At 41.4% G+C, this 19429-nt stretch overlaps 2 protein-coding genes across 4 annotated transcripts; both read right to left on the bottom strand.

Moving 5' to 3' along the window:
* Positions 1-504: 504 nt before the first annotated feature.
* LOC116316948 (solute carrier family 12 member 9-like) lies at positions 505-12267 on the bottom strand. The gene is made up of 14 exons (XM_031735589.2): positions 11842-12267; positions 9863-9997; positions 8269-8406; positions 8083-8189; positions 7625-7826; positions 7322-7429; positions 6424-6535; positions 5939-6096; positions 5372-5454; positions 2995-3119; positions 2687-2879; positions 2404-2578; positions 2008-2154; positions 505-1861 (listed from the first exon to the last, which is right to left on the bottom strand). The coding sequence occupies exons 1-14, from the start codon at positions 12041-12043 to the stop codon at positions 975-977; spliced, it is 2772 nt and encodes a 923-aa protein (XP_031591449.2). The 5' UTR covers positions 12044-12267; the 3' UTR covers positions 505-974.
* Positions 12268-12389: 122 nt separating this feature from the next.
* On the bottom strand, positions 12390-18726 carry thpo (thrombopoietin). 3 transcript variants are annotated; one of them, XM_039602600.1, is made up of 6 exons: positions 18696-18726; positions 16394-16605; positions 16181-16305; positions 15906-15992; positions 15068-15232; positions 12390-13267 (listed from the first exon to the last, which is right to left on the bottom strand). In XM_039602600.1, the coding sequence occupies exons 2-6, from the start codon at positions 16404-16406 to the stop codon at positions 13121-13123; spliced, it is 537 nt and encodes a 178-aa protein (XP_039458534.1). In that variant the 5' UTR covers positions 16407-16605; positions 18696-18726; the 3' UTR covers positions 12390-13120. The 3 variants fall into 3 exon arrangements, with proteins under 3 accessions (XP_039458534.1, XP_039458535.1, XP_039458533.1); XM_039602601.1 differs by lacking the exon at positions 18696-18726 and having other exon boundaries at positions 15906-15956; positions 16394-16696; XM_039602599.1 differs by lacking the exon at positions 18696-18726 and having other exon boundaries at positions 16394-16691.
* Positions 18727-19429: the final 703 nt, after the last annotated feature.

The raw sequence follows: 19429 nt of genomic DNA, 5'->3' as shown, positions 1-19429 counted from the left end.
TGCTAAACAAATGGTGCTTTGGTGTTTGTATACAGCAAACATCATCCTCCTAGAAGTCGTATCCAAAATAATAATGAAAACACTTGACTCCAAGTTTAATTTGGTACACATAGGACTCTATTATTAGTTTAGTTAGACTGACTTGGTCCATAATTACAACTCAAAAGGAGATCCTGTCAGCCCTGAGAAGTTTTCAGACGTTTTCCTGGGAACTGCATTCTATATTTTGGCAAGAGAGCCGATCATAAACAGACCGACCACGTGGAGAGTCTGTTCTAAATGAGCAGATCACTCTATATTAGCTTATTTGTAGTACACATTCAAATAGATGGTATTTGCACCACTGTGGTGCACTAAGAGCCTTGTAAATTCTTACTTGTATAGCTGTGATCACCGTGGCCAGTTTACTAGGCAAATATTGCCCTCTGCAGGTTCAACAGGTAACACTCAGGTGTAACTCTGTAAAATCAAGTAGCTAACAACTATTAACTACAAACAGGCCATTCAGGTAATACAATCATTTATTTTTCTATAAATCTGTGCCAAATTTAAAGCACACAATAGCAAGATGACACCCAACTGTGGCAGCAATATTTTAGCAAATAAATGAGAATCTAATACATCAATATATAATCAGCCGTCTACTAATACAATCATCTCCTCTCACACAAAAAAAGTGCAGATTAATTTTCTTAGTGCCACTATGGCCTAATCTCAGTTTCAAAGGGATAGGCTCAGCTCCCTAAAGCATTCATGTTCGTTGGTGTATTAGTGGGGGAAAAAATAGGTGTGTGTGTGTAACATTCATGTTTGATTAAAGTTTAAAACTGAGATTTGCGGCATCAATGTTTTTATCGTTTGTGATACTGTGGTTGACGGCTCTAACATGTTAATAAATCGGGAGGCAACAGGCACAGCTCCATCCATGAACGATACTAGATTCTGTTAGTCGATGACTAAGAGTCAGTAAAATTCTAGATGTCAGTTGTAACCACAGGAGTGACTCCGTGCACGAGCAATGTCGGCCCAAGGTTTCGACTCAACAGGTCCACCTGATGCAGGTAGGCACGGTAACGGCTTCTATCAGCTGTGGGGTGTGGCAAATACAAGAAACGCACAGCTGGCTGAGGGACACCATGACGGCAAATCATATCGTTGACGGCACAGATGTACTCATCTGTAAGTTGAGAGGCATTATTGGGATATGTCTGGTTACAGTCTTCTCTCTCATCTTCCTCATTCTGTTCGGCCCTTTCTCTTTGCCTCTGCCAGTGCAGCACCACCACCTCATCCCAAGCCACCATCTGCACCTGAGCTGAGATCCTTAGATCCCTAAGCATACCCTGGAGCTTTGCTTCCTCCTTTTCTTGCAGACTGTAGCCAGCCTCCATGCACAAGAAGAGTCGGAGTCTCGCCTGGTTCCAAGCACGGGAATCGTGAAGCACGCAAGCCAGCTGGAGAAGAAACAATGAGCAGATGCCAACATAACCATGGCTGTCCGGCTGAAGAAGATTCATAGGCCACACATCAATGAATGGCCCGCCCACACCTCTGATCTTTCTTCCTGTCCCTAACACTCTGTCCCGGTTGAACTGGTCGAAATACCGAGCCAGAGTCACATTCTTTCCCATTTTTACAGCATCAGCAATCACAGACACGTATTCCTCTTCCTGGAGGTCTTTGGGGTCCTCAGCACCCCGCAGACTGGGAAAGAAGGGAGAGCGTTGCACTCCAGGGTCTTTGGTTGAACAGACCGTATCAAAGCTATGGCCTGTAGACAGGAGAATATGACCTTGGAGGTGGTCTTGAGGAGTGCAGTCATCATAGAAACCCAAGACAAGGGTGTTGGGCCTCATTCCACCTAGAATTAAAGACTTGTATCAACTGTACTTTGAATAAGAAAAATATGAATGATAAAATTATGTATTTTAATGAAAATGCTGCCATAACTACTGCTCAGTGATAGACAGGACCTAATCCTACAACAGTAAAGGTAAAGCCACCTACCAAAGCCAGAGATGAAAAGCAAATTCTGAACGCCGTGTCGGACGGAGTCGGCCAGGGTCAGGTTGACAAACGCTTTGATTTTCAGATGATCCACTAAACAGAGCCAGGAGTCATATCGACTCTGCAAAGGATCAGAGGGCAGCTCATCTGCACACACACAGAGGCACACACAATATAACTAGAATCAGATTTTCATAAGGAAAACAAGAAAACTTCTGTTTTAACACTTTTCCCTCTCACTGTGAAATCTTGTTAACTTTAGGATTAAAACTGATTTACACTCAGAAATAACAGCTCTTTTCATCAAAGACTATCACTGAGGTACAAATATCCCCCTGTAAGACCTAAAGTACTCAAGAATCCACTAGATCAGGCTCCAGCGTACACATTTCTTACCCAGCAAACCGAGCTTTATGTGTCCAAGCACATAGAGGCCGCTCTTCTTCAGATCATTAATGAAAGTCATGAGGCCTGTACAGCTGCGAGGGTTTGCAACCATCAGAAGCACCTGGGGCCTCCAGAACTTAACATGGTCCTTTCGCACATCCAGCATCAATAAGTACTTACGCACCTTGGTAATTACGGGAAAAAAGTAGTAAATAATGATTAAAAATAAGTGATTCATGCATATTTAAGTCATATTTGTGATTCATGTGAGTGAAAAACACTGTTTATGCACCTGGTGGAAGATGAGGGCCTGGCTGATGTAGCCCCAGTTGCTGATGGGCCCCAGGTAGTGGATAAGCATCAAGAGTAGCAGCATAAAGGCTATGCTGGCAAATGCATAAATTGCATTGATCAAAAATATCATGATGAGGCAGCCAAGGATGCCCAGAGTGCAGGTGTGCCATGTAAAGAAACGGAACGACGGTCTAAATAAAAAACAAAAATGAAAGAACATGGTATGAAAATGTTCCATTGTGGTTTTACCTGTGCAAATAAAATCTAAAGCAGAAAGGTAAGCCACTGCCTTACGCTGCACTGTACCTGAAGTTTGGTGCAGAAGCCCATTCGAGAGCCAAACAGGCCAGGTTCACAGCAGCATACACCAACAAGAAGAAGATGGCTACAATACCAGCAATGGTGTTCAATTTACCAGCAAATAGCACCATCTAGTGGGGGCGATTGGAAACAACAGGTTTTAGTGAAAATTAAGAGTGGCTTTAGTAGAAAATCTCAAACTGATATGCCAGTGAGACCAAAAATTCTTCTCTTTTTTGTCCAGAAAAATATCCAGTCAAATGATACCAAGGGAACAGGCTTTGACACGCATCACTAAAATGCAACAGAACAATGTTTGCAACAATAAAACTCACCATACGTAGACTATGATAGCTTTGAACCCCCAGCTGCCTCGACACCACAAATTTAAACAGCTACACTGTATCTGAATGTACAGGATAAAATTTAAAATACAAAAATCCTTTCACTCTAGCTAATGAGCCGAAGCCAAGCAGCATGGTACTGAAAGAATTCACTTATTAGTTTGACAACATTTAGCTCCGTCTCCCTGCCAAAACCTTTCAAGCTGTGAGTCCTCTTCACTCGACAAATGAGCGAAAATCTGAAGCTGAGCACAATGATGCTCAAAGTCTTTTTGCATCACTGAGCAGTGGCTGAAGAATGAGCAAAGTTAAATGAGCTATCAGTTTGTTGTCTGCTCTTGATTTTTCTTCCTCTGTTCCAGCTTTAAGCTTTCATTTACAATCATCTCCAAACAGCACTGCACCTTTAGCAAACAGTGTATGACGTCAGTGCTGATGCAGCATCACTACACATATCCTATTTTTATTTTTTTCCACCTGTATTAGAAACAGAAGACAGGGTGGATGTGGAAAGCTTTTCTTTTCTTTTTAAAATTACTTTTCTTAATATGCTATTACTGGCTTTTTCACTAGTTTCCTCAAATTTTATTCAGGGTCCATAATTCAGACCAAGAGAACAAGAACCCTTCAAAACGTGACTTGGACACTAAGTCTGGTTAACTTTTGAATCTGAGCCTTCGGCACCTTGGCAAAGCTACAAGAAGCCCCCCAAGCTTCGCCTATTCACAGTTGCCACTGTAAACATGTTCATGCATTTGAGGGCGTCTACACGTCTGATGGCAGAGCCATACTTGGCGAATGGGCAACAAGCTGGTGCACTGATGTGCATGACCTTGGTCTTAGAAGTGTTAAGGTATAGACTGAGTAGCACTTTTGGGTCTGTGCAGAAATTATTTTGCAACTTCAATCGTGTCTTCAAGAAGGCAGATGTTATCTGCAAAATCGAGGTTCTGAAGGATAACAGCTGCATGCTGGGAACCTTCTCTGAGTGGGGCCATCAGTACTGCAATGCGTGTAGAGTATGATTGTAAAGGTGCAAGTGGATTTCCCTGAAGGACACCAGAGTTGATGGTCAGTATGCCCCATTTCTCACTCTGGGGTTAGTTCAGGAGCTGAGGTATTGGCCCTGACTGACTATGGGCCAATGTTGATCATATTAATGTACTAGTTTGAGCAGAAGGTGGTTGTAAGTAAGGGTGATGGCATCTACAGTCTTCAAGAAGGGTGAGGTTTCCTCTTGTTAGTATACCTGACAGACCTCAACATCAACATCAATGGAGAGAAGTTTTAAAAAGCAGTATTTTCCAAGTGTTAGGTCTTCCTTCACCTTTATATGAAATTTTCTTCAGTTTTCTTGCCAGAGAGCTCAAAAACTAGTTTTCAAAGTGATGATCAGGTAAAATCTGACCTAATCAAAGACAGGCTGCCGTCTGTGGTGATGTGAATGAACTCTGCAGTGTTTTCAGTTAGTAGTTAATGAGTATGTCCTACGAAGAGGTGATTAGCCACATCTGCACCCAGCAGTCTTTTTGTGCCATCCTAAATGTTTCCAGGAGGAGCCCCATCACCTACAGAAACCTACTGAAGATCTTGAGTGTCACCCGCAATCACCGACTCCCTCATGATGGCCATGTGATGCTTTAACATGAGATGACTGGGGCTGTCTCACTGTGGGACAGAGATGTTAAGAGGTAGTGGGGCAGACCATCTCTGACTCTCAAGAAACTGATTGAAGAGGACATTAGACTGCAGAAAGAAAATGTGTGTCATGCTGAACTGAGGTGTTTGGAAGGACTTCATAGTATAACCAAGAAGAATTGGAGGATGATGTGCCTGCCCTTTACCATTCATCTATTTTCATGAAGTATTTAGAATTGGTTGCTGTATCCTGGATTACTGGGTACGTGTAAACGATCAGTGTAATTAGGCTCAGCCTATGAGCTAATGAGATATCTGCTTTCAAGGTGAGACTGTCTAAACTTCAAGCACAGAGGAAAATGCAATTTGATGTAACATATGATGTTATACTGATATCCTACCTGCACAAGCAACCAAGAGACAAGCACCGAGACCCAGGGGTTTCCACTTTGAGAGGTTTTCCTTGCCAGAGCCAGAACACCACCTGCAGAGATTTAGACAACTAACAAAAGCAAAGTCTCTCTGTCTGTTTCGCTCATCGTCCCAAATCCAATAAATAACTGAGTCACCACACAAGGATTTTTTTTTCCTTCTGAGAAAGTCAACACCGCGTGCCATCTGTTGTCAAATGAAGCTTTCCAGATTAACATGTCTCCACTTGGAAAATGACACATGATGAAATTAATAACAAGTGACAATTTCTCACATTTGAGATGGAGACCCAGCTCAGCAGATGGCTGAATATTAAAATGTCGACTCAGCTATAGAAGACCAGATGAGTTGGATATGCTTTTATATAATCCAGATCAACACTTCAGCCCTGATCATTAGTAATGAACTCCTTTTTATTACAGAAAAGGTCAGCATCCACATCTGATGGTTTCTTATAGGAAATTGTTAATGTTAGAGACAACAAGCAATACAAATTACAATCATCAGTCAGCAAAACACATGCTCAAGAATCTCACCAAACAGGTCATCTTTGGACAGGGCGTACAGCACCCTGGAGGCTCCAATAAGGTTACTCATTGCTGCAGACAGGGCCGAGGAGTAAATGCCAACTGTGACCATTGGTGGCAATATATTAATGTCCCCCAGGAAGCTGTAGTCTCTTTGGAGAAGATAACTAGGAGAAATTAGGGAAATTTGACATGTGAAACTAGTTGTAAAGTCTAAAAAGTTTATTAAATTTTAATTACATAGTTCTAATTCACAACAACAGTCACCTCAAGGTGCTTTATATTGTAAGGTAAGGATGCTACAACATTAGAAAGAAACAATCAGACGATGTCCTGTGAGCAAGCACTTGGTGACAGTGGGAAGGAAAAATTCTTTTTTAACAGACACTGTTTTGTTTTCACAGATCCGACTCTGAAAGCAGTGACTGTCAACATTTTAAGCGAGAGTAGTTGTTTATACTTGTTTCAGAGTGTGTGTGTGTTGTGTGTCTAACCGGTCACAGGACCACGCCGCCAGCAGACTCAGCACATTGTATGTGATGAAAGTTGTAAGAACAGCGGCAAGAGTTCCTCTCGGGATGGAATAGCCAGGGTTTTTCAGATCACCTGAAGGAGGAAAAATAAATCAGCATCCATGTTGAACACATTTAAACATAGTAAGATTAAGGTTTGGCCAAACTCAGACCTTTCCCACATTATACACCGTGTGCCGAATCTGTGCCTGGATCCAAGAAAAACCTGCAGTTCTAGAGATGCGTTAGTCAACACATTATTTTGCTCTGCAATCAGGCGATTACCTACAGCTTGTTATGTACACACAGCATATTTTTCCATTTGCCCTTTCAGGCTGTCAACAGTTGCTGGTAAATACAGTGCTGTGAAAAAGTATTTTTCCCCCTCACTGATTTCCTTGCATGCGAGTCACATTTGCATGTTTTATTTCAAACAGAATTTAACAATAGACAAAAATAACCAGAGTAAATACAAAATGCACTTTAAATGTTTAAATTATTTCCTTTAAGAGAAAAAAAATGCTATTCAAATCTGCCTGGGTCTATGCAGTAATGTAACAAGTTATTTGATGAATAACTTGAATTTGATGATCTGTGTGACAAATATAAAAACAAAGAAATTAGGAAGAAGGAAAATACTTCTACACACCACAGCAGCTAAAAAAAAAAAAAAGGTAAATTTTAAAAACAAAATCATTGTAATTTATTTGATATTAATAACTACAGGTTTTTACTCTGTGGCCTCTAACAGGACTTTCTTTTATGGCTTTTGTGAGAATTATAACACGCAGCATGTTAAACTTGTTTTCATCATTCCTGAAGTGACACACAGCTAGAGAAAGGCACCACTGCTTCCCTAATTTCTTTAATGAAGTTTTACCTGACATGTTGGACCCTGCCATGATTCCAGTGCAGCCGTTGAACATGACCGCAAACACTCTGGCAAAACTCATCATGGCACCAGTGGTGTAGTCCACCGTGTAGGCGGCTAAAGGGAGTGACAGGAGGGTCGACTGTGACATTTATACAAACAACAAGGATGTTTGAATGTAAATGTCAGCATTTTTTACTAATTCAAAGCGTTAGTGGAAAACTGGATCTGTAATTGCATTTTTGTTCTCCTTACAAAGCAAAAACTAAATAAAAGCCAATCAACACATGTGGTGACATGTCCAACGCTTACGGAACAGGTTTCCCTCCAGCGTGTGTAGCCTGAAGCCAGTATAATTGGCAGTGCTCATGCTGGTGGTGTTCACTGCAGACGTATGTGGCAAAGTCACCACGGTGGGCCCCACAATGAAGAAACTAATGAAGATCGAAGCCAGGACTGTCATGACTACGATGAAGATAACGAAGGTGGCTTTTGCATAGATGTGGGCTCCCACCTGTAATCATAAGCTGGTAAAGTTACTCCACTTAAATATATCTATACATTGTTTCTATGCATGAATCAAAAATTCAGATATAAATATCAAAAGAAAAGTATAAAAAAAAATTTGGAACAGTAATTATTGTTGATTTAAAACATTCAAATTCCTCAGTTCTAAATCTTTATTTGTTTAACTCAAAAAATACAGTGAATATATCTCAGTAATTTTAGAATATATCTAAAAGAAGGGCAATGAAAAACTGCAATCTCACCAGACACACAATGAAACACAGGAAAAGCAGGGTGGTGCCATAAAGCAGAGACCACCAGTATCCTGACGGCAGCACGTGATGGTGACCTGCAGCAGCTGCAGCACCCTCTGAGTGACAGTAAAACAGAGTTAGTACATAAACGAGGCAACACATCTACATGTCCCATCCTGTCCCAATGGACTTCACCTTCTGGGACCCCGAAGGTAGATGTAATAGCCTCGACCAAACCCAAAATGTAGAGAGCACTGCTGCAAATGTTGGCAAGGAAAAACATGATCCCAATGCTGCCACCAAACTCTGGACCCAGGGCTCGGCTGATCATGTCTGGTGGTCCAAGTTGAGGAATTTCTGACTTGAGGGTGGCAGTGGAATAATTAGTTTTCCCCTGGGGGGTCTTAAAGGACCGAAATGACCAAGTGTCACGAACATGGATGAATGCTCTAAATTAGAATGAAAGTTTTTTCAATGCTTCACTTCTAATCTCCTGAGAGAGAATACAGTGGACCATCATTACAAGAAAAGAGAAAGAGCTAATGGTCTACGACTGCTGGAACTGATCGTGTTAATAAGGATGGATTTTTTTATTGCATCCCAGGACTTATTTAAATAGTCTTCAGTTGTCCAGTTTTAGTGAGGCTGTGCAAATTGTTGCCTCAGCTTTCTGATCTCGCATTCATTATTTTCCTCCGTAAAACTTAGAGATGGTTGTGTTAAAAAAATAAAAAATAAAATAAAAAAATCCAAGCAGCAGGTTTCTGAATACTCAGACCAGTCCGTCTGCCACCAACACACATGCAACATTCAAACTCACTTAAATTTTTTGTTCCCCATTTTGATGCTCACTTTAAACTTCAGCTGGTTGTCTGAACAATGTTAAGTTACTGCCAAGTAACTGGCCGAATAGTTGTTTGCTGTCGTAAACGGTTGAACAGGCGTACCTAATAAAGAGGCTAGTAAGCATATAAAGTTTGAGACAATGTAATATTTAAAGGTAAGCCACTGCATCAGTTAAAACCTAATTTATGAATTATTTGCAGGCTTTAGGATTATCATGTATTATTTTATTTTGGGAATGACGTACAAGGGATCATCTCTTCATTTAGAATAATAATAATAAAAAAAGAACAGTGGGCCAGTAGGTGAGCAGCAAAGCTCAAAGGAATAATACTGATTTACTTTTGACACTGGTGTCTTTTTTTTATTTGAATTTTAACCATCTTTTATCTAGCCTGCATGAAAGTACACATGGACCAAAGCTAAGACACCCTTTAAAAGGTGCACAACTCAAGACAACTTGCTGCCATCGCACAATTAAGCAGCCTAATTTAAGTGTGGCTGCATTCTCTTAGAACCTGAATTTGAATGACATCTCCTTCACGTCTTCCCTTACATAACCTTAAGACATTTTCAAAGTCAAGGGAAGACCTTTGACTGCAGCCAGATTCTTAAATATAAAACGGCAAAGCTTGGTCTCAATACTTCCCCTTTAAGACGGCATCTAAAGACCTGAAAAGAAACAAAGGAGACACCTGTGCAGCTGTGCAGCTTTTTAGATGGATGATACAAATTAGCAACATAAAGAGGCAATGAACTAATCATGTGATTCAGGTGTGTTGACCCAAAGATCTAAAACCTGCAGGACACCGGCCCTAAGCCCACCCCTGAGCTGAGGATTAAGCAATCAAATCAGAGGGGAAAAAAAAAAATAAGTGTGTTAATCAATTCTTAACCGAGGTGTGATTTGAAAGGCCACTCCCCTCTCTAAGCAATAAAAGGATACAGTAGGCACCTCCAGCATCTAGAGCCCCATTGGTGGAGATTGCACAGACGGAGAGCACCGTCATTGTGATGATGAAGTAAGCCACCAGGAGCATGGCAATAGAATGGTACAGCCCTGCTTGGCCCACAACAAATCCTGTAATAAGCAAGTAACAGCACATCTTTCACTGAACATCCATTTCTTTATCTCTTTAAACCTTCTAGCATCATTTTTTTTAATGATCAGACAAGAGAAATATCAAACATTTGCTGCAGTTTGAATGCTCATGAGCACAGCTTGCAGTAGTTACTTCTCCAAACTCAGCGCCCTTATTCATGAGTACAGGTTGGACTGTTTTACAGGCTGACGTGATAACAGAGCCTGACTGCACAGCTTCAGTATCAGTCTATTTTCTACACATGTAAGCACAATTTTCCTCAAACAGTCAGTGTGCAGTGCAGAGTGGAGGCCCGAAGTCTACTCAGATTCAACAGGCATGGAGATCTTTGAATAGCAAGCCATAATCACCTCAGCTGCATTCATGTCATTGGGAGTAGATTACCGTTTTTCCTCGATTTAGCTTTTTTACAAATCCAAACGATACAAAATGCTGCAGCCTGACTTCTAACATGTTTCAGTAAGCAAGCCCAGATTACTCCTGTTTTACTTTCCACCTACTCCCACTTTATTTCAGAATTTGAGTTAAAGTAGTCATACTAATCTTAACACCATACAAAGTGCTATGGTCCAGACTATTTATCTCAAATTCTTGCTGCTTGCAGGATTCGCTAACAAGCTCTTTAGTAGTTCGTTAGGGGGACTGGGAATAGTCTCCCACCCCAGCTATGTTTTGCTATTATTTACTACGATTTTTCTTTTTGTATATTATTTTGTTGAACAGCGCTTTATGACTATGTCTGTGGAAAGCATTTAATAAATTTAAGTGCTTAACAAACTTAGTAGACAACCCAGTGTAAGGCTTATGCCACAGCTGCCCCACATTAACAGTATTGGTAATGACCAAAATCAGCTTTTACGTTTCTGTAATGGTTAATCCACCAGTTTACACAAGCTATTTAATGGAAATATTTTAAACACTAAAGTTAAATTATTATTGTAGAAAAATAGTAAAGCACTTTAAAGAAAATTATGTTGCCAAATTACAGTTATTTGCTTGCATTACTGAACAGAAAAAAAAATAGTTTGCAGTCAAATGTTATGCTCAATTGATTTCCTATTCAGTCATTTTTAGTTTCAAACAAGTTTTTCACACATTTCAAAAACATTTGTGTTTTCTTCTTTTGTATAAAAGGTGTATCATATATCATAATAATACACACAGGTCTTCAGACAGCTGCTTTAAGAAAAGGTCCAGGCATTTGTAAAAGCAGATGAATGAGCAGGCGCGACAAGAAGGGTATGACCATTAGCACAAGGTTAAGTTTAATCAGCCCACATCTCGCCTGAATATCCATTAAATACACCCACTAGAAGATGAGTTGGGTGACCTATAAAACCTAGAGGCCCAGGCTATTTTAGTTAAATGCCACAGGTTTAAACCCCTAGAGGCGTTTGATATTTTATAAAGTTATTTTATAAAAACAACTTTATGGGAGTTTTTTGTTTTATAAAGTTTCTAAAGGAGAACAAGCCAAGAACCAAACCAAATCAATTCCCCAGTTTGCACCTGTGGATCCTCACAGAGGGCCATAGCACAGGTGAGGCATTGATGTCCAGAGAAAATGAAGAAATAAGAGTTAACCGGTGATATTAGTGAACTAATCATCAGCATTAAATTCAACTAATTTTTAATTCTCCATAACTGAGGAAAAAAAATGGGTGTGGGGAGTAAAATATCTTCATATTCTGAAGTCGGGCATGAATGATTGAAAACCACTTATTTGGCTTCAAATAATCCACTGAACACGTGTCAGGACTAATTTTTGTTGAGGTGGAGACTTTATTTTTCAGTCTTTAAAAGATCTCCTGCTGATACTCACCAATCCGCAGGAACACAACAACGCTGAACATGGACAGTAAAGTTGGAATGACGACTCCAAACAGCACCCCGAGCTTCTGAGCCGCCCTATCCTTGGGTCGTCCGGGGTGTACCCCTCCTCTGACCCCGGCGCGTTTAGATCCATCAGGCGGTTCGCCGCTGGTGGTCAGTCGGTAGTGTAATAAAGGCGTTTTTTCTGACATCGTAGATTATCAATAATAACTGGTAAGTGCAACTTTATTTAAAGAAAAGACCGCGTCTATTGTTGCTATGGTGAAACGTGCCATCCACGTCGAGAGCCGCCATTTACCTCCACGCCTCACCTGCACGAGCCCTTCACCTTGGGCAGGTAATTTGCTAATTGGAGAAAAAAATGACGTTGCTTCCTGCAAGGGCTCGTCCAATAATGTCCAGTCTCGTATCCTTATAATTAGCTTCTTATTTGGTCTTATTTGACAACAATCAATTAAAAAAAAAAAAAACAATTAAATGATTAGTAAAAAAACAAACAAAAAAAACAAAAAAACAGTTTAATGTCTTTCGTCTATATTATAAAAGTTCTGCATCACAATTATTTTGAATAATGTATCTTTAAATGCAAAATATATGAATTCTATCGAGAAATTTCCAAGAATACAGAGATTTCCTGTACTGGAAAAGGAAATAATAATCATATTAATAATAATAATGCTAATAATAATAATAGCATACTTCTTTAGCAATGCTCTTATTTAAAGTGTAAACAAGATAAGATTTAAAAGTGCAAAGAGAAAAACAAACTTCTACTATAAAGATATTGCAGTATTAGCAGGACTGAAGAGCAACAAAAAATGTTGGAATAAGTCTCATTCTGTTTACATCATCAAGCTGAAAAACATCTGGAAACAGGATTTAGATAATACAGATGTTGTCTGAAGGCAATATAAAAACGCTACATGGCAGATTTTAGCCTGTTGTAGGATCTACAGGCTTACAGTCATATTTAAAGCATCTCCACTGTCCTGAAGAATGATACAAAGATAAAACTAAAACAAACAAACATAAAACGCCTCAATATACATTCATTTTTCTTATATTCATATTACCCTGGCTTTGCTTTCTCTTAATGACCGACAGATAGTGAAGTATTCACTCTCTTCTGGCTACGGAAAACAGAACATCCATAACAGTGACTTCTGAGAAAAGGTGAGGGGAAAAAATGTAGATCAATCCAGTTTTTGCTTTGATGGGCCTCCTTCGTTAGCGACCCCCGGCTGCAGTAGTGAAAAGCTGCTTCCGTGTCACTGGGAATTGGTGCACCTGTGCGCCAGGCCAATCATGAACCACTCCAGCTTGGCTGAGATCAGCAGGTTGTAACTCACCAGGACTGTTCTCAGACTCTGAGTGCTTCGAGGAACACAAGACAGTGATGGAGTCACCACTGGCCCCTGGTGGTTGAAATAGGAAACACAGCAATGATGTGTAGTTTTTAAAATGGAAATGGGGAAGAGCATGAAGCCTGTGAAAATGTTCGGAGTCACCTGGAAATGAGCTTGTTGTTGAACTGGGATATTATTGACAGTAAGTGGTTTGATGACTGTCATTAATGAGCCTCGTTGTGTTTTAATACCACATTCTGTTACCTAATATTATAGTTAAAAAGATCTATTTCCTATTTAATGACAATTTTTTAATTGTAGTAGCACAGCTGATTTTTTTTCTGCTGTTTAACGAAACTTTAATTGAGTTAGTTCAGTAACTGGAGCGTCAGTCTTTTTATGGATGATTATAATTGTAAAATGGACAAAAAGTGTGTGTAGTACACGCTTTATAGAAAAGCACAAACTGACTCTAAACAGCATAAAAATGAAGATTAGATTAGATAAGCATCCAGATAATGGTCTTTGAGGCAGAGCTGTAAATTAAAAATAACACCCAACTAAGACTGTCCACTAAAGGGTAAAGACGGGCTCACAAATAGGATGATAAAATGGGAGATTTGTACAGGATGCTGCTTAGTTGGAGCCAGGTTGCTCCTACAACAGGACCGAGCAGTAGATCCAAACTATTTAGAGAAGAAGCAGGTAGCAAGTATCCTGATGGAGCGGGCAGCACACTTGTGAGAATGACTTCATGAGGCTTGAACACGCTGAAAATTGAAAATACTGGCGGCCAGCAGTGGTACTCCTCAGCCTGCTAGCACTTATGATATAAATTTGAAAAATCGCAGATGATTTTCAGGAAAGTTGAACATCTGACTTTGACTTTGAGGTCAACGTCACTGGGATTCAGACTACTTGGAGATTTCTAGCAGATACACAAGTGGTATGAATCTCAAAATCCTACGTCACCTCATTCATAAGTTATCACATTCACAGTCTTGGGTTACCACACTGCCAGCCTAGCAGGGTGACGACAATACACCATCAGCCTTTTACATCTGAGGGGTAACAAGGAGGCTGCCAAAGGTTTGACATGCTTTGTCGTTTCTTTGACATAAACAAAGCAAAATATTCTTATTATTTCAATTAAAAATAATTATTTCTATATTTGTTAGTGCTGTACTAAATTTTCTATTCACTTTACACCTGATTGGATGATTAAAAATATGAGTTTTCATGTCAAATATAATTTCTTTTTGGGTGAACAGCAAACCTGTGCTCACGCACATTGAGCTTAAGTTTGTGGTCTTGCCCTTATGACTTCTGAGAACGACTTTCTCACTAACAAAGTATGCACCGCTATCTTCTTCATGTCCTGAGGAAGGAAAGCTCGGGTCACACAGCATAACATCATCGCTTCCAGTGCACGGAGATTCCAGAAAGACTTACAGACTTACGAGAAACCAGGATATTTCCACGCCAGAGGAAACTGATAATGCCTCTGAATCACATGCACACCAGTGGTAGAGAAGCCCGTTACATGTGTTCCCTCACGATGTGCGAACTTGTATCAACACAGCACGTGTCGTAATGTGTCTGATGTGCTTGAGTGACAGAGACACTCAGTCAGCTTTTGGATTTGCAGGTGAGAAGACATGCAGACTTTAGTTTGACAGTGAAAGCTTCTATGGAGCTGAAATGCTACGTTGCCTAAAGAAAATATCTAAATCCAAGACATTCAGAAATTTTGTGGCCAAATTTACAACTAGTTTAACATTTGCACTTACACTGAACGGCAAATCGGTGCTTACTGGGAGTGCTTGTGAGCTTGTTTGCATGCAATTTGTCACTGTGAGTGCGTCTTACGCTCAGCTGAAGGCGGGTGAGGATGAGCAGGTAGTTGTTGATGTTGTTCTCCAGTCTCTGCAGCAGCAAAGCGCCACATCCTGCCGGTCTGAGGCTCCTTTCAGACTTCACACCCTCGACAAGAAGCCTCAAAGATGCAACTATCTCTCCTCTCTTCTCCCGCTCCTGCAGTTACATGCGCATTCAGAAAAGGGAGGAGAGATAATAAAATGTTTGGCAGCACTTCATAATAAAGCCAGTGACTTATGGTGCAATTTTCGATCGTTTTACGTGTAATTTTTCTTGATTTAGGGTGTAATTTTCAGTACCTAAAAATACTTAGAACAAACAGGTTTTAAAGGAAAGAAGAAACAAATTATACTTTAAGTATTTTGCTTAATGTGTACCTTTGGTGTATATCAGCATCCTAATGTTTCCCAAATTACCCAAAGTTGACGCGTGAAGCCTAAATATCTATTAGTAATATAATAAGGGGAGGTTAAGATTACATAATGAGGAAGTAGTTTCTGTCTTTTCCTCTAAAAAAAGCCCAAAGGTATTATTCTACATATTATATTGACAGTGTAATCTGGGCCTGCTTTATAATAACCCAAAATGTGTTCACTGCTAAATGCTCACAGTATAATTTGTTCCTTAATTAGTTTTAATCCTCCAATTTGATACCAAGCTGTTCTGTTGTGCCCATTGTGCTGAACATTACACCCTAAATTCAGACAAAACACACTGTAAATACTGGGAAATTACACCATAAGGTGTGGGCTGTGGCACAAAGTGCTACCAAATGTTTTAATCAAATCTGCTGCGGTGGAGGATGGATTCATATGTGTGCCAACATTACCGATTTGTGTCCCCAAGATGCTGCGTGAAGCTCGGTGCAGGGTAGCTGAACCTGTGTGGAGAGGGTTGCCGAGCCATTACAGTTACTCTGCAACGGAGGAGACATGGGAGAGACAAGTGACAGAGACAAGACAGACAGGTGGACAGGCTGACTACAGGTAACAACAGACAACAGACGGATTAGATACAGCCTCCAGATGGAGGTTGTGAGACAACCCATTTCTTTAAAATAAATTGATCTTGAAGCCAGAGAAAGAGAGACAGTGACATTCTTACCAGTGCACTGGACATCTCAGGCACAATATTCAAAGCCTTTCTGGCTGCTCTACTGCACACAAACTCTGTGGACTTGGTCTCACTGTCCCACACTTCAGAGGCTATCATACAGAGCAGCAGAAGTCCTGGATAAGGCCAGAAATACATGCTGAAACTGAGCCGTCCCAAGAAAGTTTGTAATAAAAGACTCATAAGTTAACCTTTTGTACTCACTGCTTAAAGCCATGCCCTGCTTGGCTTCTCCTTATGAGTCCACATTTGTCCCATTAAGAGATGTGCCCAGAAATTGAAAATGTGGAAAATGCCCAGAGTCTGCTGTGGTGTCCTATTTGTCTTCTCACCACTTGATTTCCCACCTTCTCATTCAGTAGTGGGAAGTGCGAGTGTTATCTAGCCTGAGAGCAGGATGTGCTCCAACTTCTCTGCTGCGCAGCATAACAGAATGTTATAAACTGAAAGTGGCATTTTATTGATATCAGTGAGACTATTTTGCTTCTGAATTGGCTGTCGTAGTACTCGGGGAACAGTATCATTGCTGGAAAACAGGTTAATGATCTATTATTGTGAAAGAATCCATTGACACAGCTGTCCTGAAGGATATTTACTTTTCGTCCAGGTTAGCGCTGGCCAACAGAAGCCACAGCCAGGGTACATAAACGTCCCCAAACTGTCATAGGGAGCTAAAGGCGCCAGCAGGTGTGTGTGTGTGTGTAAGCACCATAGGTGTATAACCTGTGTGTGATGACATAATGCATGCGTGACTTAATGTGTTTAGAGAATTTGAGGCGCCCTAAATGCTCAGCAGATTGCAAATGTTTAATTTTTTAACAAAAGCTTATAGAAAGACACAGTTTGTAACTTCTAAACAGGCATGCGGTCTTTGCAGGCAGGACAAGGTGACATCACTGGCAACGTGATTACCCACTCGAGGATCGCTTAATAGCCTGTAAACATGACAGAGAAGGAGAAGTGAACAGTCTGCACCCGGATGCATGCAATCACCCACCGGGTTGCGCTACCTTTAGGGTCGCAGCTGGAGGACGAAGCGGTGAGGCTCCAGTTCAGCTGCCATGTGAGGGTTAAGGTTAAAAGGAGGCGCATTAGCTGTCAACACACATGGACAGGAGACAGCGTGGGGAGTGCACCATTCATCCTCATTTTCAGTCACACGCGCGCAGCCTCCTACCACCTCAGTCTGGACATTGACTGAGCCCCCCTGTCTTCACCTTCCTGCACCCGGGCTATTTTTGCGTGTCATGATTAAGACGCATGACGCTTAATATGGGACCTTAAAGTGTCTGCGCGCGCGCGTGGTGGTGGTGGTGCCACATGCGAGCAGAGAGAGAGAGAGAGAGAGGGATGCAGAGCATGACCGAGCATCAACACTCAGTCTATGTTCTGTTTCCCCCCTCCAACCTCCTTCTGTTTCTGCAGTCGATCCCGGCCGCTGTTAATTAAGACGAATGCGCGACGCGGATCCGCATATGATGAGCGGAGCGCCTGGATTTCTGCACACGAGGAGAAAACTGCGGTCTGTAACACTGACGGTACCCGCATTGCATCACGGACACGACACCCGGTACCCCGCTGTCTCCCTCCCACCTCAGCAGGCGCAGATGAGGAGGCTGTAGCATCTTATCATAGAGTTTCTTTGACTTGTGCTGCCGAGCTCTCAGGCGGCCGGCTGCTGTTGCTCATGGTCTCCAGATTCAGCCAACAGCTGGCTGCTCCTCTGTGAGCCGTTCTGGAGGCGCAAAGCCGGTAATTACGCGCGGTGCTGACAACTTTGGCGCGGCGCTGTATGGAATGCGCACCAGCAACAGGCCATTCTCTGGGATCTACTGAGATTTCCCTTCCTGGGAGTAAAGTGTGATCTTCGGGAGTCATCTGCAATCAGATCGCCTCATCGACTGAGTGAGCGCTACAACCTGTGGCTTTGCGCCACTTTATTTCTGTCAAAATCGGGCTAAGGCGCAATGGAAGGACAGAGCTGACGGTTTTGAATACGCAGCCCGGAGAGCAGGAGAAAAAAAAAGGGAGAGAGGAAGACAGCAGCCCAGGGAAAAAACGTGAGTGCACAGCTGGATCAGTGTCTCTTTTCTGTCTTTTTTAAAGTATCAAATGTCACAAAATGTTCCAAAGTTTGCTCATTTCAGGGTCAAGGGCAAATTCTAACTGAAGGTCTAACTGGGCTTTGGTGTATTTGCTGGTATTCAGGTTTCGTTTTGTCGTTATTTCTTCTCAGTTTTCTTATTCTCTATCAGCTGTATCAACCAACAGGAATGAAAGACAACCGAGAAACTTGGCACACAAAACAGAAGGGGCACAGGTGGTTGCACATCTTCATGTTGCAGAGGAATGACTCAAGGTGCTTGTGGCAGTGTGGCTGTATCATACATCCATGCCAAATGTTCCATAACAAAGCAACTTTCCCAGTGATCGTATGTATACACCACCTAAACATTCACTTAATTCTAATGACAGGCTTTTTATATAATACGGAAGAGCTTCTTACCTCATGTAGACACCGAGGATCACTGGGTAAGAAACACATCAATCTGTCTGTGGGTTTTTTTCCTCTTGTATGCTGGTGCCACACTGGCCTCCATGCACAGGTGATAGATTTCTAAAAACTCCTGTAGAAATGGAGAGATGTGGGTCAGTGTGCTGGTGCTCGGGGCTGCAGAGCACCCAGTTTCTCTGCTGTCAGGACCACAATACACACAATACCTCTGCCCGTTTATGAATGCCAGGTCCTTGATATAATGATGCCAGTGACACATATTCCTCTCAAGGTTATAATGCAAGGCCGAGTTGGAAGCCCACGGTGCATATGAACACGAAGAGCATGAACAATTGTTTTTTGTGAACGTGTGTGTTTCTGTGCGTGTGTTTTTAGGTAAAATGCCTCAGTGGTCTCTGAGGGCCTGGTTCATTTTGGTGCCTGTGGCCCAGCGCTTTGAACCGGTTGCCTTGCCAACAGCCAATAAGCTGCAGCCTTCTGCAGGACCGTCAGCCAGTCAAACTAGTCCCCACAGGAAGTTATGTCTTAAACCTGTAAAATAGTATGACGTTTTTTATTCAGGATGACCTGAGACTGGTTCAATTTTTTAATGTGAGAGCCACAATTTCAGGAATTTATTAGCAGCCTGCCGTTTTGGTGGTAAAACTTTCTAACAGTTCAAGTAGCAGTTTAGAAAAGACTCTTTGGTTTGGCTTTAAAAAAAAGTTTGAAACGTCCTGAAACCA

Source organism: Oreochromis aureus, linkage group 18 (assembly GCF_013358895.1).
Source record: "Oreochromis aureus strain Israel breed Guangdong linkage group 18, ZZ_aureus, whole genome shotgun sequence".
NCBI classification, from domain to species: Eukaryota; Metazoa; Chordata; class Actinopteri; order Cichliformes; family Cichlidae; genus Oreochromis; species Oreochromis aureus.
This window is presented reverse-complemented; position numbering and strand designations above follow the sequence as displayed.